Here is a 27,283-nt window from a genome sequence, read left to right as displayed (position 1 = left end):
CTAAAAGGTATTTATATTTCTGATCAGCGTAAAGTTCTAAGTCGATTTAGTTCATCTATATCAGTGTTGTAATCACGCTATCTTCTGAACGAATTTACCATTTAGAGTTTGTAACAGGTTCTACGATACCTTTGGTAATTTGACTATTAAAGCTAAATTTCTTACCGAAACGGCTGAGCTAGAGTCTTGAAAGCTTACACGAGGATCAATCTGTGTGCATATACATACCAACAGTTATCCTAACATCAAATTTCCGCATTTTATCTCTATCCCTTTAACCAAGACCAACTTTAGTACCATTCAGTACTTTCTGTACAATTATAATACACTTTTCCAAAACCACCTTCGTATGTCAAGGCTACACATGGCTAATACACATTTCCGAAACCACCTTCTTTTTATCACAAACATACCACCAACAGGGACCCCATGACGAAATTTCAAAATTCCAGCTTCAAACTTTAAATACCTTTCTCATTTACAAATTTTCAAAAAAATAAGATCCGTTAAAAATTCTAGCCGTTATATTAGGGTATATACGACGACATGAACCTGCATAGGTAACATATGTCATAAGCCATTACAATATTCAAATGCGAAACTTGAAAAAAATCGGTGTATAATGTAGCTGTGCCAAAACGTGGACCTGCACAGATAATTTTCTGCCATAGGCTGTAATATCAATTGCGAACTTCGAATACCGAATTTGAAACAATTCCGGTGAATAATGTCGCTAAACTTATAAAAATACCGAATTTTGGAAGGTACAGTTATATGGGGCATATAAGAACATGTGGACCTGCACAGATAATCTTCTGTCATAGGCTGTAGTATTTGTTGCGAACTTCAAATACCAAATTTGAAACAATTCCGGTGAATAATGTGGCTAAAATCATCAAAGTACCGAATATCGGGAGGTACCATTATATGGGGGCTATACCAAAACGTGGACCTACAAGGCCCATTTCCAATACCAAAAGTCCTGCAGAAATAATATACATGTGAGTAAAATTTTACTAACCTACTTCATTTCGTTCGGTAGATACAGTGATTTCCACAGACGGATAGACGGACGGACATAGAATTGTATGCTGATCAAGAATATATATATACTTTGTGAGGTCTAAAATGTATACTTCGACATGTTACAAACGGAATGACAAACAAAATATACCCTCCATACTATATTGGAGGGTATAAAAAATGTCCTAACTTTTGCTTAATATTGTTTTGAAGTAAACATAAGATTAAAGCTATAATGTACCGCCCAAAGATATGCTTTAATTTTAAAACAGGCGAGTGTCATACGTTCTACTGAAGAATCCATCTTAGTCTACCAAACAAAAAGGCTACACAATATCAGCAACTATCAAAGCCCAATTGTTATGCAGATTTTCCATTTGAAATATAGATACTTTAACTGAAATTTACAAATTCTACTTAAAATTCACATTTTTATTTTAAATTATCAAATTGTGTTTGATATTCAGCAACGTCATTTCAAAATACAGAAATACTATTTGGAATTCACAATATTGAAATTAAAATTCTGATACTCCGATTTAAATTAGAAAAATCTAATTGATGCTTAGAATTTGATATTAAAAATTTCAAAAAAATTCAGATATTTTTCATTAAAATTCAAAATAAGTTTAGAAATCAGATTTGAAGTTGTGAAATTTGAATTCCAGAAAATAGACTATTTTTAAAATATGCTGAAGTTAATAGACCACAAAGTTTCGTATTTGACCAACAGTAGCCTCTGCTAACCGATAATAAAAAAACAACGGAATTTCAAATAAAATTTCTTGAAATTGACTAAAGAATAAAAAATACTTAAAAATCGGGGTTTGCCCTTTCAAGAGGACTATACCAAAAATTTTTAAACCAACGATTCTTGAAGTAACCCAAAGCTCTCCATAAATGTTCTAAGCCTCATATTAAATGTTTCGAAATATGTCTCAAAATATTGGGGTAGCTTTGTATGTGGATTTATCTGGAAATTCAAAATGTTAGTATTGGGGTATTTGCTGGTGGGTAGGGTTTAGATAAAGAGTTTGGTTTTGAAATGTGTTCATCAAGCGAACGAAAGGTACTTAATTTGGTATTATATTATTATATTCAACGGATACAGCTTTAAATCTGAAATTTGGCATGAGGTGGTCTTGGAAATACGTACTAAAAGTACTAAATGTGGTATTTGGGTAAGGGATTGAGTTGGAATTCTAAAATTTGGCTTTAAGGTCAACGTTTTGGAAATAAGTACTAAAAACTATCAAAAATATTCAAATATTTGGTATTTGGCGAAATTGAAATAGAGCTGGAAATCTGAAATTCGGAGAGAGAGAGAGTCTTTGATGTTGTGTAGGATAGATAAACTAAGGTGTTTTGGGAATTCTAATTCATGGTTAGGTGGTTTCGGAAATGTGTATTAAGTGTAAAAACAGTACTAAATGGTACTAAATTGGATACATTTGTGTTTTGGGTGAGCGACAGAAGCTGGTAAATTGAAATGTTGATAGATTTGCGATAAAGAGGTGGTTTTGGAAATGAGTACCATAATTGTACGAAGAGTACTAAATTATACTATATTTGGTAGTGGGTAATGGTATAGAGATAAAATTCTGAAATTTGATATAGATGTCACCGTTGGTATTGGTGGTTAATATAGAGTGAGAAAAAAAACTGCAACAAAATCAAACGCCATAATTTTTACATTTTTTAAAAAAAATTTATTGAATGAAAGCAAACAATGTCGGAAATAGCATCAAACTTTATAATAAGTTTAGATTTGTTCGAATTGGTAACCTTTAGCACGAATTATGGGCTTCAAACGACCAATGAGACCATCACACGCTGCCCGAATGTTGCTCTGCGGTATTTTGGCGGTATTTTGGCCGCCATAACAGCCGATGTTCGACTGTGGCATCAAAATAAATGCGACCGTGGCATCAAAATAAATGCCAAAATTTATCGGGAAAATATTCTCTAGGGTGTATTAAAGCCTTGAGCACGGGACCCTCCAGAAGGAGGGTGTATTAAAGCCTTGGGCATGCAAATATTTGGGCCGTAGACCTTGGACATTTCAACAGGACTCAACACAATCACACTCAGCACGCGCCACCCAAGAATGGTTACAAAATGAGGTTCCGCGCTTTATATCCAGCACACAATGGCCACCAAAATCTCCGAATACCACTCCATTGGACTATTGTGTCTGGAGTATTTTGGAAAGCAAGGTTGGCACTAAAAAATACCAAAGTGTCGATCACCTCAAGCAAGCGTTTCGCCGGGATTGGGCCAAAATACCGCAGATCAATATTCGGGCAGCGTTGGCCGTTTAAAGGCCATAATTCGTGCCAAAGGTGACCAATTCGAACAAATCTAAACTTATTCTAAAAATTTGATGCTATTTCCAACAGTTTTTGCTTTCATTCAATAACAAAAAATGTAAAAATTATGGCTTTTAACTTTGTTGCAATTTTTTTTTTATCTCAGACTGTGTTTTAGATGTTCTATATCATATAGGTTTGTAACACTCAAATTACAGCCCGTTGCTGAAAAATAAAATCAGGTTATTCAAAATATCTAAAACCGGGGGTAGGTGAAAATCTATTATAATTATTGCCATAAATATTAATTTTTATTTAGAAATTACGATGGAGTCATTAATAAAAGAAAAAATGTGACGCGTATATGATCTGACTTATGTACGCGTCACATTTTTTGATTTATTATGCTTTAAAAAATAGGCATTAAAGACTAAAAGTACGGACCGGCAACGCGGAATTTTGTAGAATACTTGATTTAATAGGGAGTTTTGAACCATATTTAAAAAATAACCAAAAAGGCCCCTTTGGTGACCTGCTTGATGGTTACAAATTTTCAACAAAATAACCATGATATCAGTATCCTCCACTATATAACTAAAATGAACGGATTCCAAAGAATCAAAATCCAAAAATTAAATGTGGAAAAGGTGGGAAATTGCCTCCATTAAGGTTACTTTGCAATGTAAACTTTCAAACAAACTGATACCCATGTCTTCTATTTTTAGCTATTCTTTCATAATCTGTCGAGTTTTTCTGTAAATATTTTTTTATGTCACCAAACGTCGTCGAAAGAAAAAACACTTCGTTTTCAATTTTATTTTCACATTTCAAAAAAAAGGTTATTGTTATTTATTTTCGAGCAGTGGTTTTTGTTCATTATAATTAATACATAATTTGTTTGAATGTATAAAAATATATGTATGTAGTAAATATATATATATACGTATATTAAAAAATGTAGTTTTATTATGCGCTTGGTCGATTAGTAATAATATTGTGGAATAATAGATACAACATTAAAAACAAAAAAGAATAAAATAAAATAAAAAGTAAAACCCAGGGATAAAAACAATGTTATAAACTCAGTAATGTTTGTTGTGATGTAAATACAAAAAAAATATATGTAACAAGTAATAAAAAATAAAAACGGATTGTATTGGCTTCATATCAATATATAATTGAATTTGTTATTGGAATGACTCATATTCTTTTTGGCGGCAAAAATATGAGAGAGAAATTTCAAACGGAAATACAAAATAAATGTAAATGATTAACCCTTAAATCACTATGGCAATAGAGAGGGACGATCCTGGGATTTCCTTTGTGGGAATTGAATATAAATTAAGATTTGTTTTTTACAAAATATCAAACATATTTTTGTCTTTAATTAAATTTCTTTTTAAATCGTTTTTCCCTCTTTTACCGGTTTAAGGGTTAAACGGATCCTAAATATCTATATAATGTATACTTTTTCATTATTATTGTTTCTTTTTTAGATTATGTTACATGCTTATATAATTACAGATTATTATCATTAGTGGTTGTTGTTGTTGTTGTTATTGCTGTTACTTGGTAGTTTTGAAAAATTTATGCTCTTGAGTAGTATCCCTAGATTGTTGGAATGCACCTTGTGTTATTTTATGCACAGTACAGGTTGTGACTGGAACTGTTTTATATTCCATTTTATAATTACTGGAAACGGAGGACGATGATCCGGAATCACCCAATGAGAATGTCGATTGATTGCCACGATGACGTGTCACAACACGTTCACTGGTCCGATACGAGGGAAAATCGACAGCACTTGTTGTTGTGTGATGCTGATGATGGGTATGATGTGCGTTCGAGGAGGCCGTCTTGTTGCTCTGTTGCAACTCCTTTGTTTCACGGTGTATGGCAGTGTGACTACGACGCTCCGAGGCATTGTGGACGGCACATGAACTGTTGCCACCCTCAGATTCTAACTTCTGACGATGCAGGCTGCTGTAGCTTTGTCTTTCACTGGGGAACCATGAACTCGATGGCTGTTCATTTAGATTCATGATGCTCTTACGATGAATTTTGGCATTGGAGGAGAGGCTACCAAATTGCTGCGATTCTGTGGGAGTCGACTTACGTTGCAAAATCGTATTGGCCACATTCGATTCGGAAGAGAACTCGGTCTTACGGTGATGGAATTGTTTACTTGTCGACATGCTGGTGGACGATGTGTTGGCATTGGTGCTTTCGGTGATGTTGGAACTGATATTGGATTTTGACGACGATTGGACCAGATGACCATTTTCTGCAGTGCCACCATTTCTGGTAATTTTGGTGGTGACATTATATGTATCACTTCCACCACCTCCACCACTTATCAGGCTCTTCATATCAGAGCCATTGCCATTACGTTGATTAACATTGGTAACCCGACGTGTGGTCGTTGTTGATCCCTCCGAGTGGATTTTATTACTGGAAGATGTCATTTTGCTGGCCAGGCATGTGGATTCCTTGTCGGTGTGCTGAGTAACCGTAGAGGTTACTGTACGACTTCCACCACCCTTAATTATGGTAGTGCCACTCACTCCATTTTGAGTAACGCTGCTGCCATCAGTGGTGATCACATGTTTGGTATCACTACTGCTGCCACCGCTGGTGGTGTGGAGCAAATTCCTTTGGACCACCGGGCAAGTTTCGTGATGCACAATATTCTTATGGACATGGGTATGATTACCACTGGCATCATGATGATGATGGTGGTGGTGGTGATGGTGATTATGTTGTTCGTGACTGTTAACGTCACTCTGCATAACCTTTCTGTTAACAACATTTGTGCTGCTAACATCGTTCACGTCATGTTGCTGGATGCTCTTCTTGGCGGTACTCACACGATTCTGGGTCATCGATACGTCTTCATTGTAGACATTTTCCACGTTTTTAACATTCTTCACCTTGGTGGATTTCTCGACATTTTCAATGACATTGACCTTGCCCTGGCGACGAACATATTGAGTTTCGGGTTCCTTTTTGTTTTTGCTGCCAATAACGGTGGTCACCCGCTTAGTGGAGACTATCACCATGCCATCAGCCGGTTTTTGAGTATTCAAATCGGCCACGGGTACAGCGTTTTTACTCGAGGCATAACTCATCTGATTTGTGGTCTTCAGAATGGACGTGTCTGAACCCAAACTAATCGAGGAGCTGTTGTGGACTACCTTCTTTGTAGTTTGGCGTACCGTGGTTGCCGTGTGATCGGTCTTAGTTTGGTTTTTGCGGGTAATTTCCATGGTTCCCTCCATTTTGAGATTATCCACCGGCCTCTTGGGTGTTACACGGTCCACAACATCTCTAGGACCGGCATCCTTTTCTTTCTTATAGAACTCTCCTTCAGGTTTGAGATTATCGCTGGGCTTAATTGGTGTTGGCCTCTTGACATATTGATAGGTGTTCTTTTGTTCGAAGGTCATTTCACCCTCGGTACGTAAATTATCTTTGCGCACAACACGTTGCACCCTTTCAGCCGGTTTGAAGCCTGGTTTTTCGGGGGTCACAAATTCTCCCTCCGGTTTCAAATTATCTACCGGTTTCTTGGCCACAGGTCTCTCACCAGGCTTAAAGCCAGGCTTCTCGGGAGTATAGAATTCTCCCTCCGGTTTGAGATTATCCGAAGGCTTCTTGGCAACTGGTCTTTCGCCAGGTTTAAAGCCCTGCTTCTCTGGAGTATAGAACTCGCCTTCTGGCTTGAGATTATCTTCATGGCGCACCTGTTTGGGCCTGTCGCCAGCTACATATTTGGTTTTCTCCACAAATGTCATTTCACCTTCTGTACGTAAGTTATCCTTACGTATGACCTTGGTGGTCCTTTCGGCGGGTTTGTATCCAGGCTTATCGGGTACCGTAAATTCTCCCTCAGGTTTCAAATTGTCCTGAGGTTTCTTTTGCACCGGTCTCTCGGCAGGCTTGAAACCCGGTTTCTCGGGTGCATAAAACTCTCCTTCTGGCTTCAGATTATCCTTGAACTTAACAGGCTCTGGACGTTTAACATGTTTGTATACCTCCTTTTCCACAAATGTCATTTCACCCTCCGTGCGTAGATTATCCTTGCGCACAATTTTCTGAGTTCTTTCGCCCGGCTTATAACCTGGCTTTTCAGGTGTATAGAAATCGCCTTCAGGCTTTAGATTGTCTTTGGGTTTCTTAACCACCGGCTTCTCGGCGGGTCTAAAACCAGGCTTTTCGGGAGTATAGAAGTCGCCCTCGGTCTTGAGATTATCCTCAGGTTTCTTTTGCACGGGTCTCTCGGCTGGTTTGTAACCGGGCTTGTCGGGAGTGTAGAAGTCACCCTCCGGTTTCAAATTGTCTTCAGGTTTCTTTTGTACTGGTCTCTCGGCTGGTTTGTATCCGGGCTTGTCGGGAGTGTAGAAGTCACCCTCAGGTTTCAAATTGTCCTCGGGCCTTACAGGTTGAGGTCTCTTAACATACTTGTACTCCTCCTTCTCAACAAAGGTCATTTCACCTTCAGTGCGTAAATTATCCTTTCGTACAATGCGTTCGGTTTTCTCAGCCGGTTTGAATTGGGTCTTCTCGGGACGCACAAAGTCACCTTCGGTTTTCAAATTGTCCTTGGGTTTCTTTGGTATTACCTTTTCGGCGGGTTTGAAACCGGGTTTTTCGGGGGAATAAAATTCTCCCTCCGGTTTTAAATTATCCTCAGGACGTACCTGTGATGGCCTTTCGCCAGGACGGAATTTTGGTTTTTCCGGTGCATAGAATTCACCCTCTGGCTTCAGATTGTCCGTTTGCTTAACTGGTTCGGGACGTTTGACATATTTGTATTCTTCCTTTTCGACAAATGTCATTTCACCCTCGGTGCGCAAATTATCCTTGCGAATGACCTTTTGAGTTCTTTCGGCCGGTTTATAGCCTGGTTTTTCGGGAGTATAAAATTCACCCTCGGGTTTTAAGTTATCTTCAGGTTTCTTTTGTACTGGTCTTTCAGCAGGTTTATAACCAGGCTTTTCAGGAGTATAGAAATCACCTTCTGTCTTGAGATTATCTTCAGGTTTCTTCTGAACAGGTCTTTCGGCGGGCTTATAACCAGGCTTCTCAGGAGTATAGAAATCGCCTTCGGGTTTGAGATTGTCTTCAGGTTTCTTTTGGACCGGCCTTTCAGCTGGACGATATCCTGGTTTTTCTGGAGCATAGAAATCACCTTCGGGTTTCAAATTATCCTCCGGTTTCTTTTGAACTGGTCTTTCGGCAGGACGATAACCCGGCTTTTCTGGGGCGTAAAAATCACCTTCTGGCTTCAGATTGTCTTCATGACGAATCTGACTAGGTCTTTCGCCAGGTCGGAATTTGGGCTTTTCAGGGGAATAGAAATCACCTTCTGGTTTGAGATTGTCTTCCGGTTTCTTCTGAACTGGTCTCTCGGCTGGACGATAGCCCGGCTTTTCGGGAGCATAGAAATCACCTTCGGGTTTCAAATTATCCTCAGGCTTCTTCTGTACTGGCCTTTCAGCTGGACGATAACCCGGCTTTTCGGGAGTATAGAAATCGCCTTCCGGCTTGAGATTATCTTCAGGACGCACCTGTTCTGGTCTCTTAACGTAGGTGTATTCGTCTTTCTCTACGAACGTCATTTCACCCTCAGTGCGGAGATTGTCTTTACGAATAATTCTCTCAACTCTTTCGGCAGGTTTATAGCTTGGCTTATCTGGCACATTGAAATCACCCTCGGGCTTCAAATTATCCTCGGGTTTCTTGGCCACAGGTCTTTCGGCGGGTTTAAATCCAGGCTTCTCTGGTGCATAGAAATCACCTTCGGGTTTAAGATTGTCTTCGGGTTTCTTCTGAACAGGTCTTTCAGCCGGTTTGTAACCTGGTTTTTCGGGTGTATAGAAATCTCCCTCAGGTTTCAGATTGTCTTCCGGTTTCTTTTGAACTGGTCTCTCAGCTGGTCTGAAGCCAGGTTTCTCAGGTGTAAAGAAATCTCCCTCTGGTTTCAGATTATCTTCAGGACGAACTTGACTCGGTCTCTCTCCAGGCATGAATTTGGGTTTCTCTGGAGTATAAAATTCACCTTCAGGCTTGAGATTATCATCTGGTCTGACTTGTGACGGTCGTTCGCCGGGCAAGAATTTTGGCTTCTCTGGAGTGTAAAATTCACCCTCGGGTTTTAGATTGTCACCGGGCTTAACAGGTTCTGGTCTCTTAACGTATTTATATTCCTCCTTTTCTACGAATGTCATTTCACCCTCTGTGCGAAGGTTATCCTTCCTGACAATAATTTCAGTTCGTTCAGCAGGGCGATATCCTGGCTTTTCGGGAGTGTAGAAATCGCCTTCAGGCTTGAGGTTATCTTCAGGTCTCTTCTGAACGGGTCTTTCTGCTGGCCTATATTCTGGTTTATCAGGCACGGTGAACTCGCCCTCTGGTCTAAGATTATCTTCAGGACGAACTTGTGATGGTCTTTCACCAGGCTTGTATTTCGGTTTCTCCGGAGCATAGAAATCACCTTCCGGCTTAAGATTATCTTCCGGTTTCTTCTGCACAGGTCTCTCAGCGGGACGATAACCTGGTTTTTCAGGTGTGTAGAAATCTCCCTCTGGTTTCAAATTATCTTCTGGTTTTTTCTGTACAGGTCTTTCAGCTGGCCTGAAACCTGGTTTCTCTGGTGTGTAAAATTCGCCTTCCGGTCTTAGGTTATCCTCGGGACGAACTTGAGATGGGCGTTCGCCGGGCATAAATTTAATCTGTTCTGGAACATAGAAACTGCCCTCTGGCTTAAGGTTGTCTTCAGGTTTCTTTTGAACAGGTCTCTCAGCTGGTTTGAAACCAGGTTTCTCTGGGGTATAGAAATCACCCTCAGGTTTAAGATTGTCTTCAGGTTTCTTTTGTACTGGCCTCTCAGCTGGCCTGTAGCCAGGTTTCTCTGGAGTGTAGAAATCACCTTCAGGTTTCAGATTATCTTCTGGGCGAACCTGATCCGGCCTCTTAACGTAGGTGTATTCTTCCTTTTCGACAAATGTCATTTCACCTTCGGTACGCAGATTATCCTTCCTTATAATGCGTTCAATCTTTTCAGCTGGCCTGAACTCCAGTTTCTCAGGTGCATAGAATTCACCCTCAGGTTTGAGATTATCTTCGGGTTTCTTTTGCACGGGTCTTTCAGCGGGACGATAACCTGGTTTTTCAGGAGTATAGAATTCACCTTCAGGTCTGAGATTATCTTCGGGACGAACCTGGCTGGGCCTTTCACCAGGCAAAAATTTAACCTGTTCAGGTACGTAGAAGTCACCTTCAGGCTTAAGATTATCCTCTGGTTTCTTTTGCACGGGCCTTTCGGCAGGTCTGTATTCAGGCTTATCTGGTACCGTGAAATCACCCTCTGGTCGGAGATTATCTTCAGGGCGAACTTGAGACGGTCTTTCGCCTGGCATGAATTTGGGTTTCTCCGGTGTATAGAAATCACCTTCAGGCTTCAAGTTATCCTCAGGTTTCTTTTGAACAGGTCTCTCAGCCGGTCTGTAACCTGGCTTCTCTGGCGCATAAAAGTCGCCTTCTGGTTTAAGGTTATCTTCGGGTTTCTTTTGAATCGGTCTCTCAGCAGGTTTATAGCCGGGTTTCTCTGGTGTGTAGAAGTCTCCTTCAGGTTTAAGATTATCTTCAGGTTTCTTCTGCACTGGTCTTTCGGCAGGTCTATATTCAGGCTTATCGGGAACGGTAAATTCACCCTCTGGTCGGAGATTATCTTCAGGACGAACTTGGGACGGTCTTTCTCCTGGCATAAATTTGGGTTTTTCCGGTGTATAGAAATCACCTTCAGGCTTCAAGTTATCCTCAGGTTTCTTTTGAACAGGTCTCTCAGCCGGTCTGTAACCTGGCTTCTCTGGCGCATAAAAGTCGCCTTCTGGTTTGAGATTATCCTCGGGTTTCTTTTGAACCGGCCTTTCGGCAGGTCTGTAACCAGGCTTTTCTGGGGTATAAAAATCACCTTCAGGTTTGAGATTATCCTCTGGTTTCTTTTGAACCGGTCTTTCGGCAGGTCTATATTCAGGCTTGTCGGGAACAGTAAACTCACCTTCAGGTCGGAGGTTATCTTCAGGACGAACTTGAGATGGTCTTTCTCCTGGCATGAATTTGGGTTTCTCTGGAGTATAGAAATCTCCTTCTGGTTTGAGATTATCCTCCGGTTTCTTTTGAACCGGTCTTTCTGCTGGCCTAAATCCAGGCTTCTCGGGTGTATAGAAGTCTCCTTCTGGTTTGAGATTATCCTCGGGTTTCTTCTGTACGGGTCTTTCGGCAGGTCTGTATTCAGGCTTGTCTGGAACCGTAAAATCACCCTCTGGCCGAAGATTGTCTTCCGGACGAACTTGAGATGGTCTTTCGCCTGGCATGAATTTGGGCTTCTCAGGAGTGTAAAACTCGCCCTCTGGTTTCAAGTTGTCTTCGGGTTTCTTTTGAACAGGTCTTTCGGCTGGTTTGTAGCCAGGCTTTTCCGGCGTATAGAAATCCCCTTCAGGCTTCAGATTATCCTCAGGTTTCTTTTGCATGGGCCTTTCGGCAGGTCTATAGCCCGGCTTATCTGGTGTATAGAAATCTCCCTCTGGTCTAAGGTTATCTTCAGGACGTATTTGTTCAGGCCTCTTGACATATGTGTACTCTTCCTTTTCGACAAATGTCATCTCACCTTCGGAGCGTAAATTATCCTTTCGAATAATGCGTTCAGTCTTCTCAGCTGGTTTGTAACCTGGTTTCTCTGGAGTATAGAAGTCGCCTTCAGGTTTGAGATTATCCTCTGGCTTCTTTTGTTGTGGTCTTTCGGCAGGCCTATATTCAGGTTTATCGGGAGCATAGAAGTCACCTTCAGGTTTAAGGTTGTCCTCAGGTTTCTTTTGTTGTGGCCTTTCGGCTGGTCGATAGCCTGGTTTCTCCGGTGTGTAGAAGTCACCCTCTGGTTTCAGATTATCCTCTGGCCGTACTTGTTCTGGCCTTCGCACATATTGGTACTCTTCCTTTTCGACAAAGGTCATTTCACCTTCTGTGCGCAAATTGTCCTTCCTAATGATGCGCTCTGTCTTCTCAGCAGGTTTGTAGGTTGGCTTATCAGGAACAGTGAATTCACCTTCTGGTTTGAGGTTGTCCTGCGGTTTCTTTTGTTCTGGCCTTTCAGCTGGTCTATATCCCGGCTTCTCAGGTGTGTAAAATTCTCCTTCCGGTTTCAGATTATCCTCAGGTTTCTTTTGCACAGGTCTTTCGGCTGGTTTGTAACCTGGCTTCTCAGGAGTGTAGAAATCACCTTCAGGTTTGAGATTATCTTCAGGTTTCTTTTGAACTGGACGTTCGGCAGGACGGTAGCCTGGCTTCTCTGGAGTATAGAAATCACCCTCTGGCTTGAGATTATCTTCGGGACGCACTTGCTCTGGTCTCTTGACATATGTATATTCTTCCTTCTCTACAAATGTCATTTCACCCTCTGTCCTTAGATTATCCTTACGGATAATACGTTCGGTTTTTTCGGCTGGTCTAAATGAGGGTTTATCGGGGACTGTGAACTCTCCCTCAGGTCGCAAGTTATCCTCTGGCCTCTTTGCAACTGGCCGTTCAGCTGGACGGTAGCCAGGTTTCTCTGGAGTATAGAAATCACCCTCGGGCTTCAAATTATCTTCGGGTTTCTTTTGCACAGGTCTTTCGGCTGGACGGTAACCAGGCTTTTCTGGGGTATAGAAATCACCCTCGGGCTTCAGATTATCTTCCGGTTTCTTTTGCACCGGTCTCTCAGCTGGACGATAACCAGGCTTCTCTGGTGCATAGAAATCTCCTTCGGGCTTCAAATTATCCTCAGGTTTCTTCTGCACCGGTCTCTCAGCTGGACGATAACCAGGCTTTTCTGGGGCGTAGAAATCTCCCTCGGGCCTCAAGTTATCCTCAGGACGAACTTGCGTTGGTCTAACAACGTACTGATATTCTTCTTTCTCCACAAATGTCATTTCACCTTCAGTGCGAAGATTATCTTTTTGGATGATCTTTTCAGTTCTCTCTGTTGGACGATATTGAGGTTTCTCGGGGGTTGTAAATTCTCCTTCGGGCTTAAGATTGTCTTGAGGTCTCTTTTGTACGGGCCTTTCTGCCGGTTTGAAGCCGGGCTTTTCTGGAGTGTAAAATTCACCTTCAGGTCGAAGATTATCTTCAGGGCGTACTTGTGAAGGTCTTTCGCCTGGCTTGTATTTTGGCTTTTCAGGAGCGTAGAAATCACCTTCAGGCTTAAGGTTATCTTCTGGTCGTTTCTGCTCGGGACGTTCGGCTGGACGATAACCAGGTTTCTCTGGAGTGTAAAATTCTCCTTCAGGACGAAGATTGTCTTCAGGACGTACTTGAGAAGGTCTTTCGCCTGGTTTGTACTTAGGTTTTTCCGGAGCATAGAAATCGCCTTCCGGTTTGAGGTTATCTTCTGGTCGCTTCTGTTCTGGCCTTTCGGCTGGGCGGTAGCCTGGTTTTTCTGGAGTGTAGAAATCACCTTCAGGGCGGAGATTATCTTCGGGGCGTACTTGTGACGGTCTTTCTCCCGGCTTGTATTTCGGTTTTTCGGGCGCATAAAAATCACCTTCAGGACGAAGATTGTCTTCAGGACGAACTTGAGACGGTCTTTCACCTGGCTTGTATTTTGGCTTCTCAGGTGCATAAAAATCACCCTCAGGTTTAAGATTATCCTCTGGCCGCTTTTGTTCTGGCCTTTCGGCTGAACGATATCCAGGCTTTTCTGGTGTATAGAAATCACCTTCTGGGCGAAGATTATCCTCTGGACGAACCTGAGAAGGTCTTTCGCCTGGCTTGTATTTCGGTTTTTCCGGAGCATAGAAATCACCTTCAGGTTTCAGATTATCTTCTGGTCTCTTTTGCTCTGGTCTTTCGGCTGGACGATATCCAGGTTTTTCGGGTGTATAGAAATCACCTTCCGGACGAAGATTATCTTCTGGTCGTTTCTGTTGAGGTCTTTCAGCAGGCCTGTAACCGGGCTTCTCAGGTGTGTAAAATTCGCCTTCTGGGCGTAAATTATCTTCGTGACGAACCTGAGTTGGCCTCTCACCAGGTTTGTAATGGGGTTTATCTGGAGCATAGAAATCACCCTCTGGACGTAGATTGTCTTCTGGTCTTTTTTGTTGAGGTCTTTCTGCAGGCCTGTATCCCGGCTTCTCTGGGGTGTAGAAGTCACCTTCTGGCTTGAGATTGTCTTCTGGTTTCTTTTGCTGTGGCCTCTCTGCAGGTTTGAAGCCTGGCTTTTCTGGTGCATAAAACTCACCTTCTGGCCTCAAATTATCCTCAGGTCGAACCTGGCTTGGACGTTCTCCTGGCTTGTATTGTAATTTTTCTGGTTTGTAGAAATCACCTTCCGGTTTGAGATTATCTTCTGGCCTCTTTTGCTGTGGCCTTTCTGCAGGACGGAAGCCTGGCTTTTCAGGTGTGTAAAAATCACCCTCCGGCTTGAGGTTGTCTTCTGGCTTCTTTTGTTGCGGTCTTTCAGCAGGCCTGAAGCCAGGTTTCTCTGGAGTATAGAATTCGCCCTCGGGACGTAGATTGTCCTCAGGACGTACCTGAGAAGGACGCTCGCCGGGTTTATATTTCTCCTTTTCTGGGGTATAGAAATCACCTTCTGGTTTCAGGTTGTCTTCAGGCTTCTTTTGTTGGGGCCTCTCTGCCGGCTTATAGCCCGGTTTTTCGGGAGTATAAAATTCACCCTCCGGTTTCAAATTATCTGGTCTCAAAACTGGTTCTGGTCTGGTTACATATTTATATTCTTCCTTCTCCACGAAGGTCATTTCACCTTCAGTACGAAGATTATCGGTATGAACTACTCGTTCGACACGATCAGCAGGACGATAACCTGGTTTGTCGGGTGCATAGAATTCTCCTTCCGGCTTGAGATTGTCTTCAGGCTTCTTCTGTTTGGGTCTTTCGGCTGGCCTAAAGCCCGGCTTTTCTGGTGTATAGAACTCGCCTTCAGGCTTTAGATTATCACCTGGCTTAATGGGAGCAGGCCTCTCGGATGGTCGGAATTCCTCTTTTTCCGGCTTGTAAAAGTCACCTTCAGGCTTCAGATTGTCATGTGGTCGCACTGGTTGAGTTCTAACGATATATTCGTATTCTTCATTCTCAAGAATAGTCGTATCCTGGGTCAAACGATCCGTATAGCGATCGCGTGGTCCTTCTGGCAGTGGCTTGGGAGAGTCCTTGGGACCTTTTCTGATTGTGGTAAGAGATTCATTATTCTCATAGTCATCCTTTGACCATGTATTGGTGCGTATTCTGGTCTCAACATTGTCAACCATGTCTGAGAGCGATGGGAGAGAACATTATATTAGTAAAGAAAACTTTGTTGGGCTAATTAAGAGTTGAGCTTACCCACAGATTCAGTTAGAGAATCGGTTTTGGTTGTTTTTGTTGTATCACTGGTTGTGCAATGATGACGCCTGTAACAATAACAAACATTACATTGTAGAGAGAATACAGTTGTGATAAATGTCTGCTCTTCTCCTTACTTACCCACAAGTACAGATCTCACAGATGCACATTTCAGTGTGTGTGCTTTTCCATGTTTTGTCGACTCCATCCTAAGAGAATAGAATAAATGAGAAATAAGATTGGCTTGTTCGTTTGTATGATGGTTTGAGTTTGAGTTGTCCTGCCAACTTACTTTTCGTGAATCGATTGTCTTCTTATTCTTATTGACGATCTGTAGCCTTTCGTCCGTTTCATCGTAGATATTCTCGGTAATATCCTTACGTTTGGAAGTCTTATTCAAATTGTATTCCATATTTTCATTTTCCTCCAAAATTTTAGAATTCTTTTCGATCTCCACAAATTCATCGATGTAAACGGTCTTTTTCGGTGCCTCAACAATCTTCTCAATGACATCTGTGCGTGTCTTCTCATCCAAAACGCGCCAGTCATTGATGCTTGCATCATAAATCTGAAATGAGCAAATGAAAACCCATTAGCAATAAAGGAATGGCTTGCCATTACAAATTAGATAGCATAAATTATTTTATATTTAAGATAGGATTTGCTCGATATTACTTGCAAGTAGAAGTACTTAAAGAGTACGAATTGTACAAGTTGTTCGAAATGGATTTAGAGATCATTCTAACAGTGTATTCGTGTGTGAGTGTCCAACCAAACCATTATTGATTATGCTAAGCCAGAAGAGAACAATTCCCAGAGACTGAATATTGCTATGGACCGTTGGATATTGTGCATAGAACCAGCTACAGTTGGTACTAATTAGTGACAATGTTTTCCACATATTTGTATTTGTTCCTTTTTCAATACATTTATTTATTTAAAAATAAAACAACGGCATTAAAAAATATAAAGCAGTAGGTCAAGGTTTGAAGGTCAAGGTTTGATGTCTGTGGTTAAAAATTTGCGGTGGTTTGGAAAAGTGTCCTAAATTTCAACGAAAAATACTAAATAGTACTAAATTTGATATTTGGTTGAATAGTGCTTGCAATTTGTAATTTTGTATTAGGGTCGCTGTTCATGTGTAGCCTTGACATGTGGAGGTGGTTTTGGAAGTGGAAAGTAATAAATTGTACTAAATGTGGTCTTAGTTGAAGGGATATAGATAAAATTCGGAAATTTGATATTTAGATTACTGGCGGTATCTGAGGTTGAGATCAGGAGGTGGGTACTCTATATTTGCTTGAAAAGGACTTTTGAATTACTGTTGGTTCTAGGATCGAGAGATGTAGGCTGTAGTGGATATTCGTACTTAATGTTACTAAATTTGGTATTGGGTGAAAGGATAGAGCAATGGTTTTACTAATATCTGTTTCTATTATTCTGTCTGCATTTTGAGTACAAAAACTGCCTAATACCAACTGTTAGAACTAATTTAAAATTTAAGGTGGAATTTTTGCCGACGAAGTAGCTGCAAAAAAATACAGTACCAATACCAATACCAATCATACTAAATATTTCAAAAAAATTGATATAAAAAGTGATAAAAATGAATACAAATTTTAATTCATTATACCCTCCACCTTGGGAGTAGTAGTTCCCAATATTCGGTATATTGATGTTTTAGCCCCATTTTTTCACCAACTTCTTAAAAAATTGGTATTTTCAGACCGTTATGGGTTCTAGCTCCAGTGGCAGAACATTGTACATATAGATCCACGTTTTCGTATAGCCCCCAAATAACGGAACCCCCCCGATATATGGTGATTCAATGGTTCTAGCCACATTTTTCCATAGATTTGTCTAAAAATTGGTATTTGTAGTTTGTAATGGATTCTAGCTCCGATGGCAGAACAAGGGTGATATAGGTTATATGGAGTCTATAAAACAGTGGTGTATATTCCCCATATAACGGTAGTTCCCAAAATTCGGTATTTTGATGATTTTTGGCCAAATTTTCCAAGGATTCATCTATAAATAAGTATTTGTGGTTCGTAATGGGTTCTAGCTCCGGTGACAGAACAAGGGATATATAGGTCCACATTTTCGTATGGCACGCATTTAAGGGTACCTTCCGATATTCGGTATTTTGATCATTTTTCTTCAGAAAAAGATAATTGTAGTTCGTAATGAGTACGAGCCCTGAATATCTAGGTCCAAGTTTTCCTATAGCGCACATAACGGTATATATGACGGTATGGCTTCTACGGCCGGTGTTAAAATATTGTCCATATTGGTCAACGGTTTCCCAACAATGGATTGGTATTTTATATTGGATATATAGACCAAGTTTGATAATCCTAGTCAAATGTACCCACGAAATGATGTCAGATTTGGTATTTAAGACTAGCAATATATTACAATCGTTATAGTATACAATTGTATGGCCCTTATATAACGGCTCCAACCCTTATATTTGTTTTTGAAAAATCTCACTGTTTGCTCCTACCTATCTTACTGGAGTTTGTAGTTAAAAGTCGAACACGTTTGATTCCAGGTAATTTTGGAAAAAACCGATGGAGGGTGTTAGAAGTTCGGCCCGGCCGAAATTAACGTCTTTTTACTTGTTATTCTAGTACGTTTTTTACTGTTTTATTGGCTTTTGGTCCATGACAGGTCCATGTAAAAATAAAGAGTTAGTCGATGGTGTCAAAATGTGCTGAGGAAGCACATCAATTGGTAATGTGATGCTGGAAAAATAAATGTGTTTACATTATTTCCCCTGTCTAAAATGAAGTTTTATTTTGTTTTAACGAATCGACCCAGAGAAAGGCCAAAGAAAAATCCATAAAAAACAAAATGGAATAATTTATATTTTTTTATCAGACAACTCACAATGTTGCGATCTAGTTAAGATTTTTTTTGTAATTACCCTCTAAATATTACCGCAATTATATATTATAGTCAAAAAACACCATTTACATTTTCTGTTTAAATAAATCAATCAATTAACATTTTTTATTTATGTACGATGAGGGAAATATTTATTTTATTTGGAAAACTTGTGTTTTGTTTTTGGCTAGCAATTTTTATAAAATTTCTAAATTTTCACATCACTTGTTTCTAAACTAAACAAATGTTTAGAAATATTTTTATCGGATTTAAGTTAATTTATAGTTTATGCCGACTGAATTGCAAATAGCATATCTTATACATTTAGAAACTAAAATAAGATTATTCTAATTCTTATTACCACTAAATTGCTAATATGAAAAAATCATTGTTAACAAAAAGGTAAAAAAATTAAATTGAATGAAATTACTGGAGACAAACTCGTTTGTTATCTTAGGTCAGACGTTTTTGTAGTTTTGTGAACAGGGAAATATCGGTTAATCTTAAACTATGCGAGATGCGAAATAGTTTATTATGCTACTGTTTAGAGAAGGCACATTATTAAATGATTTCTCAACAAGTATTTTTTCCTCAAATAACAACTTTAGGAGAGCAAGAACGCCAAAGTTTCAAAAATACCAAGAAATCATTAGACGGGAAAATAGACAAAAAATTCTAAGTCGACTTGACGATAGCCGTCTGTCTGTTGAAAACACGATAGCCCCATACAATGATACCTCCCGATATTAGGTATATTGGTGATTTTTGCCAAATTTTCCACGAATTTTTCTAAAAATTGGTAAAAATTTGTAAAAAATTCGAATTTGTATGTCATAATGGATTCTATCTCCGATGGCGAGATATTGCATGTATATGTCCACATTTTTGTATAGCACCCATATAACGGCCTCACCCACTTTATGGTTTTTTTGAAATGTTTAACAGCATTATCCAAACCATTCACAGGTATTTGTAGTTCGAAGTGGAAAACGTTTGAATTCAGATTTTTTTATATAAAAATGTTTTCTTTATCCAATTGTTGAGGGTATTAAAAGTTCGGCTCGGCCTAACTTAATGTTTTTTTTTACTTTTTTTTTATAAAAATGATACTCTGCCTTTTTTCGAGTTGATGCATGAACATAACATAAAATTTCGTTTTAGGCAAAAAGAAGAAATATTCTATACAAAATTTCATTATAAATCTTAGTGTAAACAATATATCTAGCTATAATAGTTTACGTTTTTATACCCTCCATACAAGTTTGTCTTTCCGTTTGTAACACCTCGAAATATACATTTTATATATATTCTTGATCAGCATAAAATTCTATGTCGATATAGCGTTGTCCGTCCATCTGTCGAAATCACTCTAACTTCCGAACTAAAATTTTACTCAAATGTTTATTATTTCTGTAGGACTTTTGGTATTAAAAATGGACATGCAGGTCCACGTTTAGGAATAGCCCCCATATAATGGTACCTTCCGATATTCGGTATTTTGATGATTTTGGCGACATTATTCATCGGAAATTTTTCAAACTTGGTATTTGAAGTTCGTAAAGAATACTACAGCCTATGACAGAAAATTGTCCGCGCAGGGCCACGTCTTCTAAAACGGTACCTCCCAATATTGGGTATTTTGATAATTTTGTCGATATTATTCACCGAAAACGTTTTAAATTTGGTATTTGAAGTTCATAACGGATACCACAGTCTAAGACAGAAAATTGTCTGTGCAGGTTCACGTTTTGTTATAGCCCTCATATAATGGTACCTCCCTATATTCGGTATTTTGATGATTTTAGCTACATTATTTACCGAATATTTTATTCAAGTTTCGAATTTGAATATTGTAATGGCTTATGACATAAGTTGCCTTTACAGGTTCATGTCGTCGTATAGACCCTAATATAAGGGCTACATTTGGTATTTTTAAGATTTTTACAGAATTTTTAAAGGATTTTATTTTTTGAAAATTGTCAAATTCGTTCCAAATGGCGGAGGGTATTCAAAGGTATACGTTCTTTTTCTGGCGATTTAATACAAAATTTAGTATGGAGGTTAAGTAAGGTTCAGAAGGCTGAAGGTGTTTGAAGATGTATATTAAGGGGTTCAACTGGACCAGACAATTAAAATTTTCCTGATTTTAAAGTCTTCCTACAGGTCACAATTAAAAACCAATCGACACGAAATTTTGCATAAGGTTGGAAGATGACATTACTACTTCTTACATTAAAAATCGACTAAAATGGGTTTGCACCTAAAGGCAGTTTTACAATATTTTATAGTAATGTGGGATATCACATGATCCACCCCGCACGACTATAGCACTTGCTTATTTGTTTCAATTTGACTTTATATGTGGAATTGCACATTTTGTAGTATTTTTTCTCAATTTATTTGAAAAAATCGAAGAAAATCAAATCAGTGCACAATTCTTTGATAGTTGTGAATTCGATCCTGAATCCAACATCACATGCATGGAAAGCTTAAATCTAAACGTGAGCTTTTATCGAACAATACAAAAGTAAAATTGCAGACCATTTTGTCGGAAGATTGGATTGAGATCAGTGAAGTGCCGGATATTAAGATTTACGTTATATAAAACCAACACACCAAAGTAGTCTGGTAAATTGATAGTCATTTTCTAAATAGTTGGCTTGAAAAATCAATTTTTATTTTCACTTGGACCCCCAAAATTGTCGCGGAAAATATTTCACAAATCTAAAAATTAAAACTTATCAAAAAATTAAAACTGTCGAAAAGTGAAAGAAACATGCAAAATGACGAGTGTCAGATAGTGGAATTATTTGAGGGCTACATCTGAAGGGGGAGTGATATACCTGCCGATGCAAAGATACAAACATATATCTTAAATCATGGGACCTCTATGATGATCTCAAGGGACGGGTGGGCAGACAGACGGACATCGTTTAATTGACGTAGAATTTTAATCTCTGAGTTTCCAAAGAAAAGTTGTTGTCTTAGAAACTGATGACAAAATAATTTATACCTATCATATGATTATGGGCATAAAAAAGCACATAAGTTTAGTCGTCCTGAACGCATTTTGCCCTCAATCAAAACTATATATACAGGGTGAGATGAAAAAACTGCAACCAACTTCAGATTGCTGTCGTTTCTAAGCCACTCGTCCGACAGCTGTTAAAATTATTCCAGTAACAGCTCATTATATTGTTTACAAAAGCATTTTCCAGAAAAAAACTTATTCGTGATGGAATTCAAGCGTGATGGTGTGATTCATTTATATTTGGCTGGAAAACCACAAGTGGCTATCAGTAGAGCACTCCAGAAAAATGGCTCGTGAGCTGAACATATCGCAATATTCCATTCGGCAAATATTGAAAAATGAGCTCGGCGAAAAGCCATTGAAATTCCCAAAAGTGTAAGAACTTACACCGCAACAGAAAGAAAATAGACTCAAAAGAGCTAAAGAGTTGCTTCGCTTGGCCGAATTTGGTTTTCTCCGATGAGAAAACAATCAAAATGACCGTGTTTACTTGCCAAAGAGGTCAGCTGAAAATGTGCACCTTCGATTGGCCACCAGAACTCAAGCGCCGGCCATGGTGATGGTGTGGGCCGCCATAACAGCCGAAGGTCGCTCTCCGCTCGTATTAATCGACAGTGGCATCAGAATAAATGCAAACATTTTGGCCGCAGAATTTGCACACTCCAACAGGACTCAACACCATCGCACGAGCCAACCAAGAATGGTTACAAAATGAGGTTCCTCGCTTCGTTTCCAGCGCACAATGGCCACCATAATCTCCGGATACCAATTTATTGGACCATTGTGTCTGGAGTATTTTGGAAAGCAAGGTTGACACTAAAAAATACCAAAATGTCTATCACCTCAAGCAAGCGATTCGCCGAGAATGGGCCAAAATAACACAGAGCCAAAATCGGGCAGCGTGTGACGGTTTCATTGGCCGTTTAAAGGCCATAATTCATGTCAAAGGTGACAAATTCGAGCAAATCTAAACTTATTGTAAAAGTTGATGACCAACAAAATGTAAAAATTATGGGGTTTGACTTTGTTGCAGTTTTTAATCTCACTCTGTATTTCGCAATATTTAAGATAGAGCTTTTAAATTTGATAGAGATATTTAAATTACACCACTTTTGGTCCGGTTGCGCAAACTCACAAAAGTATTGATTTAACCCTAAAATGTTTTTGATATATATGAATTCGAAGCGTTTAGGTAAGATTTAGACTTTTGGCGTATAATAAATCCCTTTTGAAAAATTTTTGATATTATTATCTAGGACAAATATTTTATTTTATTTATTTTATTTATGTATTTATTTTGGTAAAATCTCTGCCACTGTGACCCCTGTTGTTTTTAATTTAATTTTTTTATAGATTTCATTTCACTTCACACTTTGCCTAACTATAATTTTATATTACCACACTTCTCTTAAAAAAAAAACTCAAAATTGCTCACCAATCTCTTAAAAAAAAACTCTTAAAAACAAACTCTCTCTATCTCTCTCTCTCTCTTGCACTCACCTTGGTTATCTCCGTTGTTGTCGTAATATTGGCAACATCTGTATTATCTTTTTCAATTTCACGAGCAATATCTTGCGGTACATAAGCTTTGGTATCCACAAACGACTTCTCGTCGACCACCTTCCACTGACCGAGCTTAGAGTCGTAAACTTTGGTCGTGTATGTGGTACGTGTTGTATTAATGACATCATCGGCTATTTCGGGGAAACCAGTGTCGTGGGCATTATCCACGATTTTCTCTTCAACGACGCGCCACCGATTGTTGCGTTGATCGTAGATTTTCTTCTTGTAAGTCACCTTACAGGTGCCATCCTGACCATGGCTGACGAAGCGTTCGTACGACGGTTGCTTCTTGTTGATGCCGGCCGTGCTCAGATCGTCGCTTATTTCAGTCCATGTTTTGGTTTTGATGTCGTATATCTCTTTCTTGTTGACGGAGGTGCTCTTCTTGCTCAAACTCTCTTGAGTGGTGGATTCGGTTATCTCCTTGCTGCTGGTAGAGGATTTCGTTGATTTCTTTTTGTTGGCATTGGTGTTGTTCGTGGTAGTGGAAGATGTAATGGTGGAGGTGTTATTGTTGTTGCTTATCAGTCCCTTATTATTGCTGTTGTTGGTAATGTTCTGAGTTTTGTTGTTATTGTCAAGAATATAATTGTTGCTGTTGGTGTTAATTTGGTGATCAATTATATGTTGTTGTTGTATGTTGCTACTACTGCTGCTGCTGATAAATTCATTTGTGGAAGACTTGGTTGTGCTCTGTAAATCTTGTTGAGTTATCTTCGAATCCGAGGTAGTGGGTGTTATGGGCATGGTGACCTGATATGGCTGCTGCCCGCCGGTTGTGGGTGAATTTAAGAGCATTGTATTACCACCATCCATGGATGGCAGTTTGTTATAATTCGGTGTGGAATACGAAGAATATTCTGTGTTGGAGTGATTCTGTTCATTTATGGTCTGACCATTAACCGACTCGTTGGCCTTAAACTGGCTTGACAACATCGATGATGATGTCATTTCAGTAGCACCATTTATCGTTTTGGCAATTGACTGGTAAGCTTGTTTTGTGGCCATTGATTCATCTTTAATGATCACGGTTTCGGGTTGGAACTCAACCTCAACAATCTGACCGCCACCATCCCCCAAGCCATCGGCGGAGAGAATAGCCTTTGTGGAGCTTGAAGAAGAGGATATCTGTTGAGATTTGGAGGAGGACGAAGACATCATTTTCGATGAGCTGGAGAACATTTGTTGTTTGGTATTGGCCGCTGCCGTATTGCTGATTTCCACCACATCTATGGGTACCGAGAATACGGGCTCTTGGCTGGCACTCTCACTGACCAGATCAATGGATGAGATGATTTTTCCACTTGTGGAGGAAAATTCATCCATGGCCTCGGCGTGATACTGGGATGAGGAGAATGATGATGATTGGGTTAGGCCGGTTTCATTGATGACACTGGTTTCGCTGGTCATGGCAGATGATTTTTTACTGGACGATGCCTTGTAGGTTTTGCTGCCCGACGATATGCCGTAGAAATCGCCGGCCGTTGAGGCCTGCAAATCCTTGTGTGTCGACCTGCCGCCCCTTGAGGTGGAGGATGTGCCAGGATTTCCAACTGTCTGCACGGTTGTTGCTGATGTGGATGATGATGATGTTGAGGAGCCATTAGTTGTTTGCTGTTGCTGCTTCTTTTTGGCGTTTTTTGAGACCATTTTGTTATTGTTGTTCTGCTTCTCTAATTTTCAAAACTTTTCCAACTGGGCAATTATTCTGTTTTATATATTTTTTTTTCTATTATTCTCTTTTATTATCAATATTATTCCAATACTTTTATTTTGTTATTCCTTTTTTATTGCTTTCTTAATTTGTTAATTTATTAAAACTTCTTCTTTTTTAAAAAATATCACTTTTTCGTTTCAAGTTCGTTTAAAAAACTTTTTATATTTCGTTTAATTCTCTAAAGAATTTCGTTCGAAGAAAAAGAAAACACAAAAAAATAAATCAAATTAATATTCTTAAATGCTTAGCTATTCGTTGGCCTGATGTTGCCTTTTGTCGTTTGAAGGTTTGTTTAAAATATAATTTCTTTTTATTGATTACTTTGAGGGAAATACACAAAAAAAATGCGAAAAAACACAGCCAAATGTCGGAATGCTTTATTTTTAAATATTATTCACTAGTCACAGCCGAACCGTATACAAACACACATACACGCATTCAAATGATACACATCATCACATACGAGACCCACGACGACGACAACGACGATGATGACAACAACAAATAAGCGCTTAGCTAATAACGTACCCGGTCGGTCGGTCGTTGGAACCAAAACGCTATCAAGGTACAAAATACACTAATAATTTGGTTTTGTTAACTTAACAATCAGACACGAACGACCGACCGAATGAAAAATCAAATACACACACAAACCAACAAACACACAACCAAGCAACAACAAATGCTAACTTCTATCACATAAACAACACAGAAATTCGCTCAAAATACTCTTTTCTAAGATGGGCCAAAATAATGTTAGCTTGATTTTTCCGCTCTCAAATGGGAATTTTCACTCTTATTTTCTCTCTCTCTCTCTCACTTTTTCTCACACTCTTGATTTAATTTCCAAAAGAAAACTATTTCAAATTTTCATTAATACTCTTTCAGTGCTGTTGTTGTTGTAGTAGTTGCCTTCACTCGGGTCATTAATTATAACTTTGAGTTGTTTTGTTTCTAATTCTCTTGTTTCTTCTTCCTCTTCTTTTTTTCTTTTCACAAAAAATTAGAATTCTTTTATTTTTTTCTTCTTGTTTTTTTTTTTTCTTCTTGTTTCTTTCTTTTTTTTTACAAATTACTTAATATTCGGAAGAGTAATCGACCGTCGCGTACCAGCACTAAAATTGAACTGATCATTTTTGTTCAGCTGGAGCTATTTTCAACCTGTATTCTGTTTTTTTCTTTCTGCGTTTTCAGCAGCTATCATCGCCGCTGCAGACTCGCTGCGACTTCAGCTTGCAAGTGGGTTTTGAGCAGCAGCTCGGCTCAAATGAAAACAAAAAAAAACAATTGAATTTGTTTGCCACCAATCCTCCTACTCTTCACTCCAGCTAAAAAATCATCATCACCATCTAACACACAACTCAAGCCAGGTCTCCTCCAATAGAATAAGCGCCGGAATAATTACTTTCGACTAGAAGAGCGCGTGAGCGTATAAGCTAGCTTTAAATATTTGTAGTTCCATGAAAGCCAAAGGGAGGGAGTGTAATATGTTTGGGAAGATAGAAAATGCCAAGATCGGAGAAAAAATCTCAGAAAAATTGTCATCGAGTCAAAAGAATGAAAGGGCGTATGATTGATTTTTCTTATTTCCTTAAATTATCCCCCCGTATCATGTTGCGTATGAGCAATAAAGTTGAAAATATTTATCATACGTCTATATGCAATTAAAATCTTTTTCTGAACTTTGATAATGCTAAAACTTAAATTACAGCCAAATCAGAACTTCCTACAAAATTAAGATCCCATTGCATGAGCTATGTTTCTAAACTATTACAAATATTGAATATTTTTGAGAGATGTTATTTTAATCTTTACCAACCCAAAACATCAAATTAAAGCCAATTCAGTTAAAAAATGGAGCTAGAACTATCAAACCGTTAGAAACCGGGATCTACATATGAATAAGGCCAACTCTCGAAACGAATGGCCCGATTAAGTCCACATTTAAAATTGTCTGCATTTAACTGACTGGCCTAGAATAAACGCCCAGACGAAATTGCTGAAGTTGGAATCTAAAAAATTTGGACGAGTACCAGTCTTGGTGCGTGGGCATGTGATAAGGCTTCCTTTTTGGAAATCCGTACTAAAAGGGTACGAAAAGTAATAAATTACATATACATAAAAATTGAATACTTTGTAGCGGACAAACAAAATGAGCTAAATAGAATTTGAAATGAGAGTCACTGATTGAGTGCGGGATATATATACCAATGGGTTTTTGGAAATTCGAACTTGAAGGTTACTAAAAGTTCAAAAATAGTACTACACAACTAAAACGGTACCATTTGGTATTATGTGAACGGATAGAGCTAAAAACTTGAAATTTGGTATGAGAATTAATGTTGGAATGTAAGTTTGACACATGAATGT

General features: G+C 39.1%; 1 protein-coding gene across 7 annotated transcripts; it reads right to left on the bottom strand.

The window, feature by feature from the left end:
• Nucleotides 1-4,739: 4,739 nt before the first annotated feature.
• LOC101897290 (titin) lies at nucleotides 4,740-26,039 on the bottom strand. Of its 7 annotated transcripts, none has more exons than XM_059125062.1 (6): nucleotides 25,990-26,039; nucleotides 23,134-25,091; nucleotides 16,006-16,281; nucleotides 15,855-15,922; nucleotides 15,714-15,781; nucleotides 4,740-15,642 (listed from the first exon to the last, which is right to left on the bottom strand). In XM_059125062.1, exons 2-6 carry the CDS (start codon nucleotides 24,844-24,846, stop codon nucleotides 4,898-4,900), a joined length of 12,870 nt encoding a protein of 4,289 aa, XP_058981045.1. In that variant the 5' UTR covers nucleotides 24,847-25,091; nucleotides 25,990-26,039; the 3' UTR covers nucleotides 4,740-4,897. The 7 variants fall into 7 exon arrangements, with proteins under 7 accessions (XP_058981045.1, XP_058981020.1, XP_058981029.1 ...); XM_059125037.1 differs by lacking the exon at nucleotides 25,990-26,039 and adding an exon at nucleotides 25,643-25,983; XM_059125046.1 differs by lacking the exon at nucleotides 25,990-26,039 and adding an exon at nucleotides 25,734-25,983.
• Between the last annotated feature and the right edge of the window lie 1,244 nt (nucleotides 26,040-27,283).

The sequence above is a fragment of the Musca domestica genome, unplaced genomic scaffold (genome assembly GCF_030504385.1).
Source record: "Musca domestica strain aabys unplaced genomic scaffold, Musca_domestica.polishedcontigs.V.1.1 10, whole genome shotgun sequence".
Classification (NCBI taxonomy): Eukaryota; Metazoa; Arthropoda; class Insecta; order Diptera; family Muscidae; genus Musca; species Musca domestica.
This window is presented reverse-complemented; position numbering and strand designations above follow the sequence as displayed.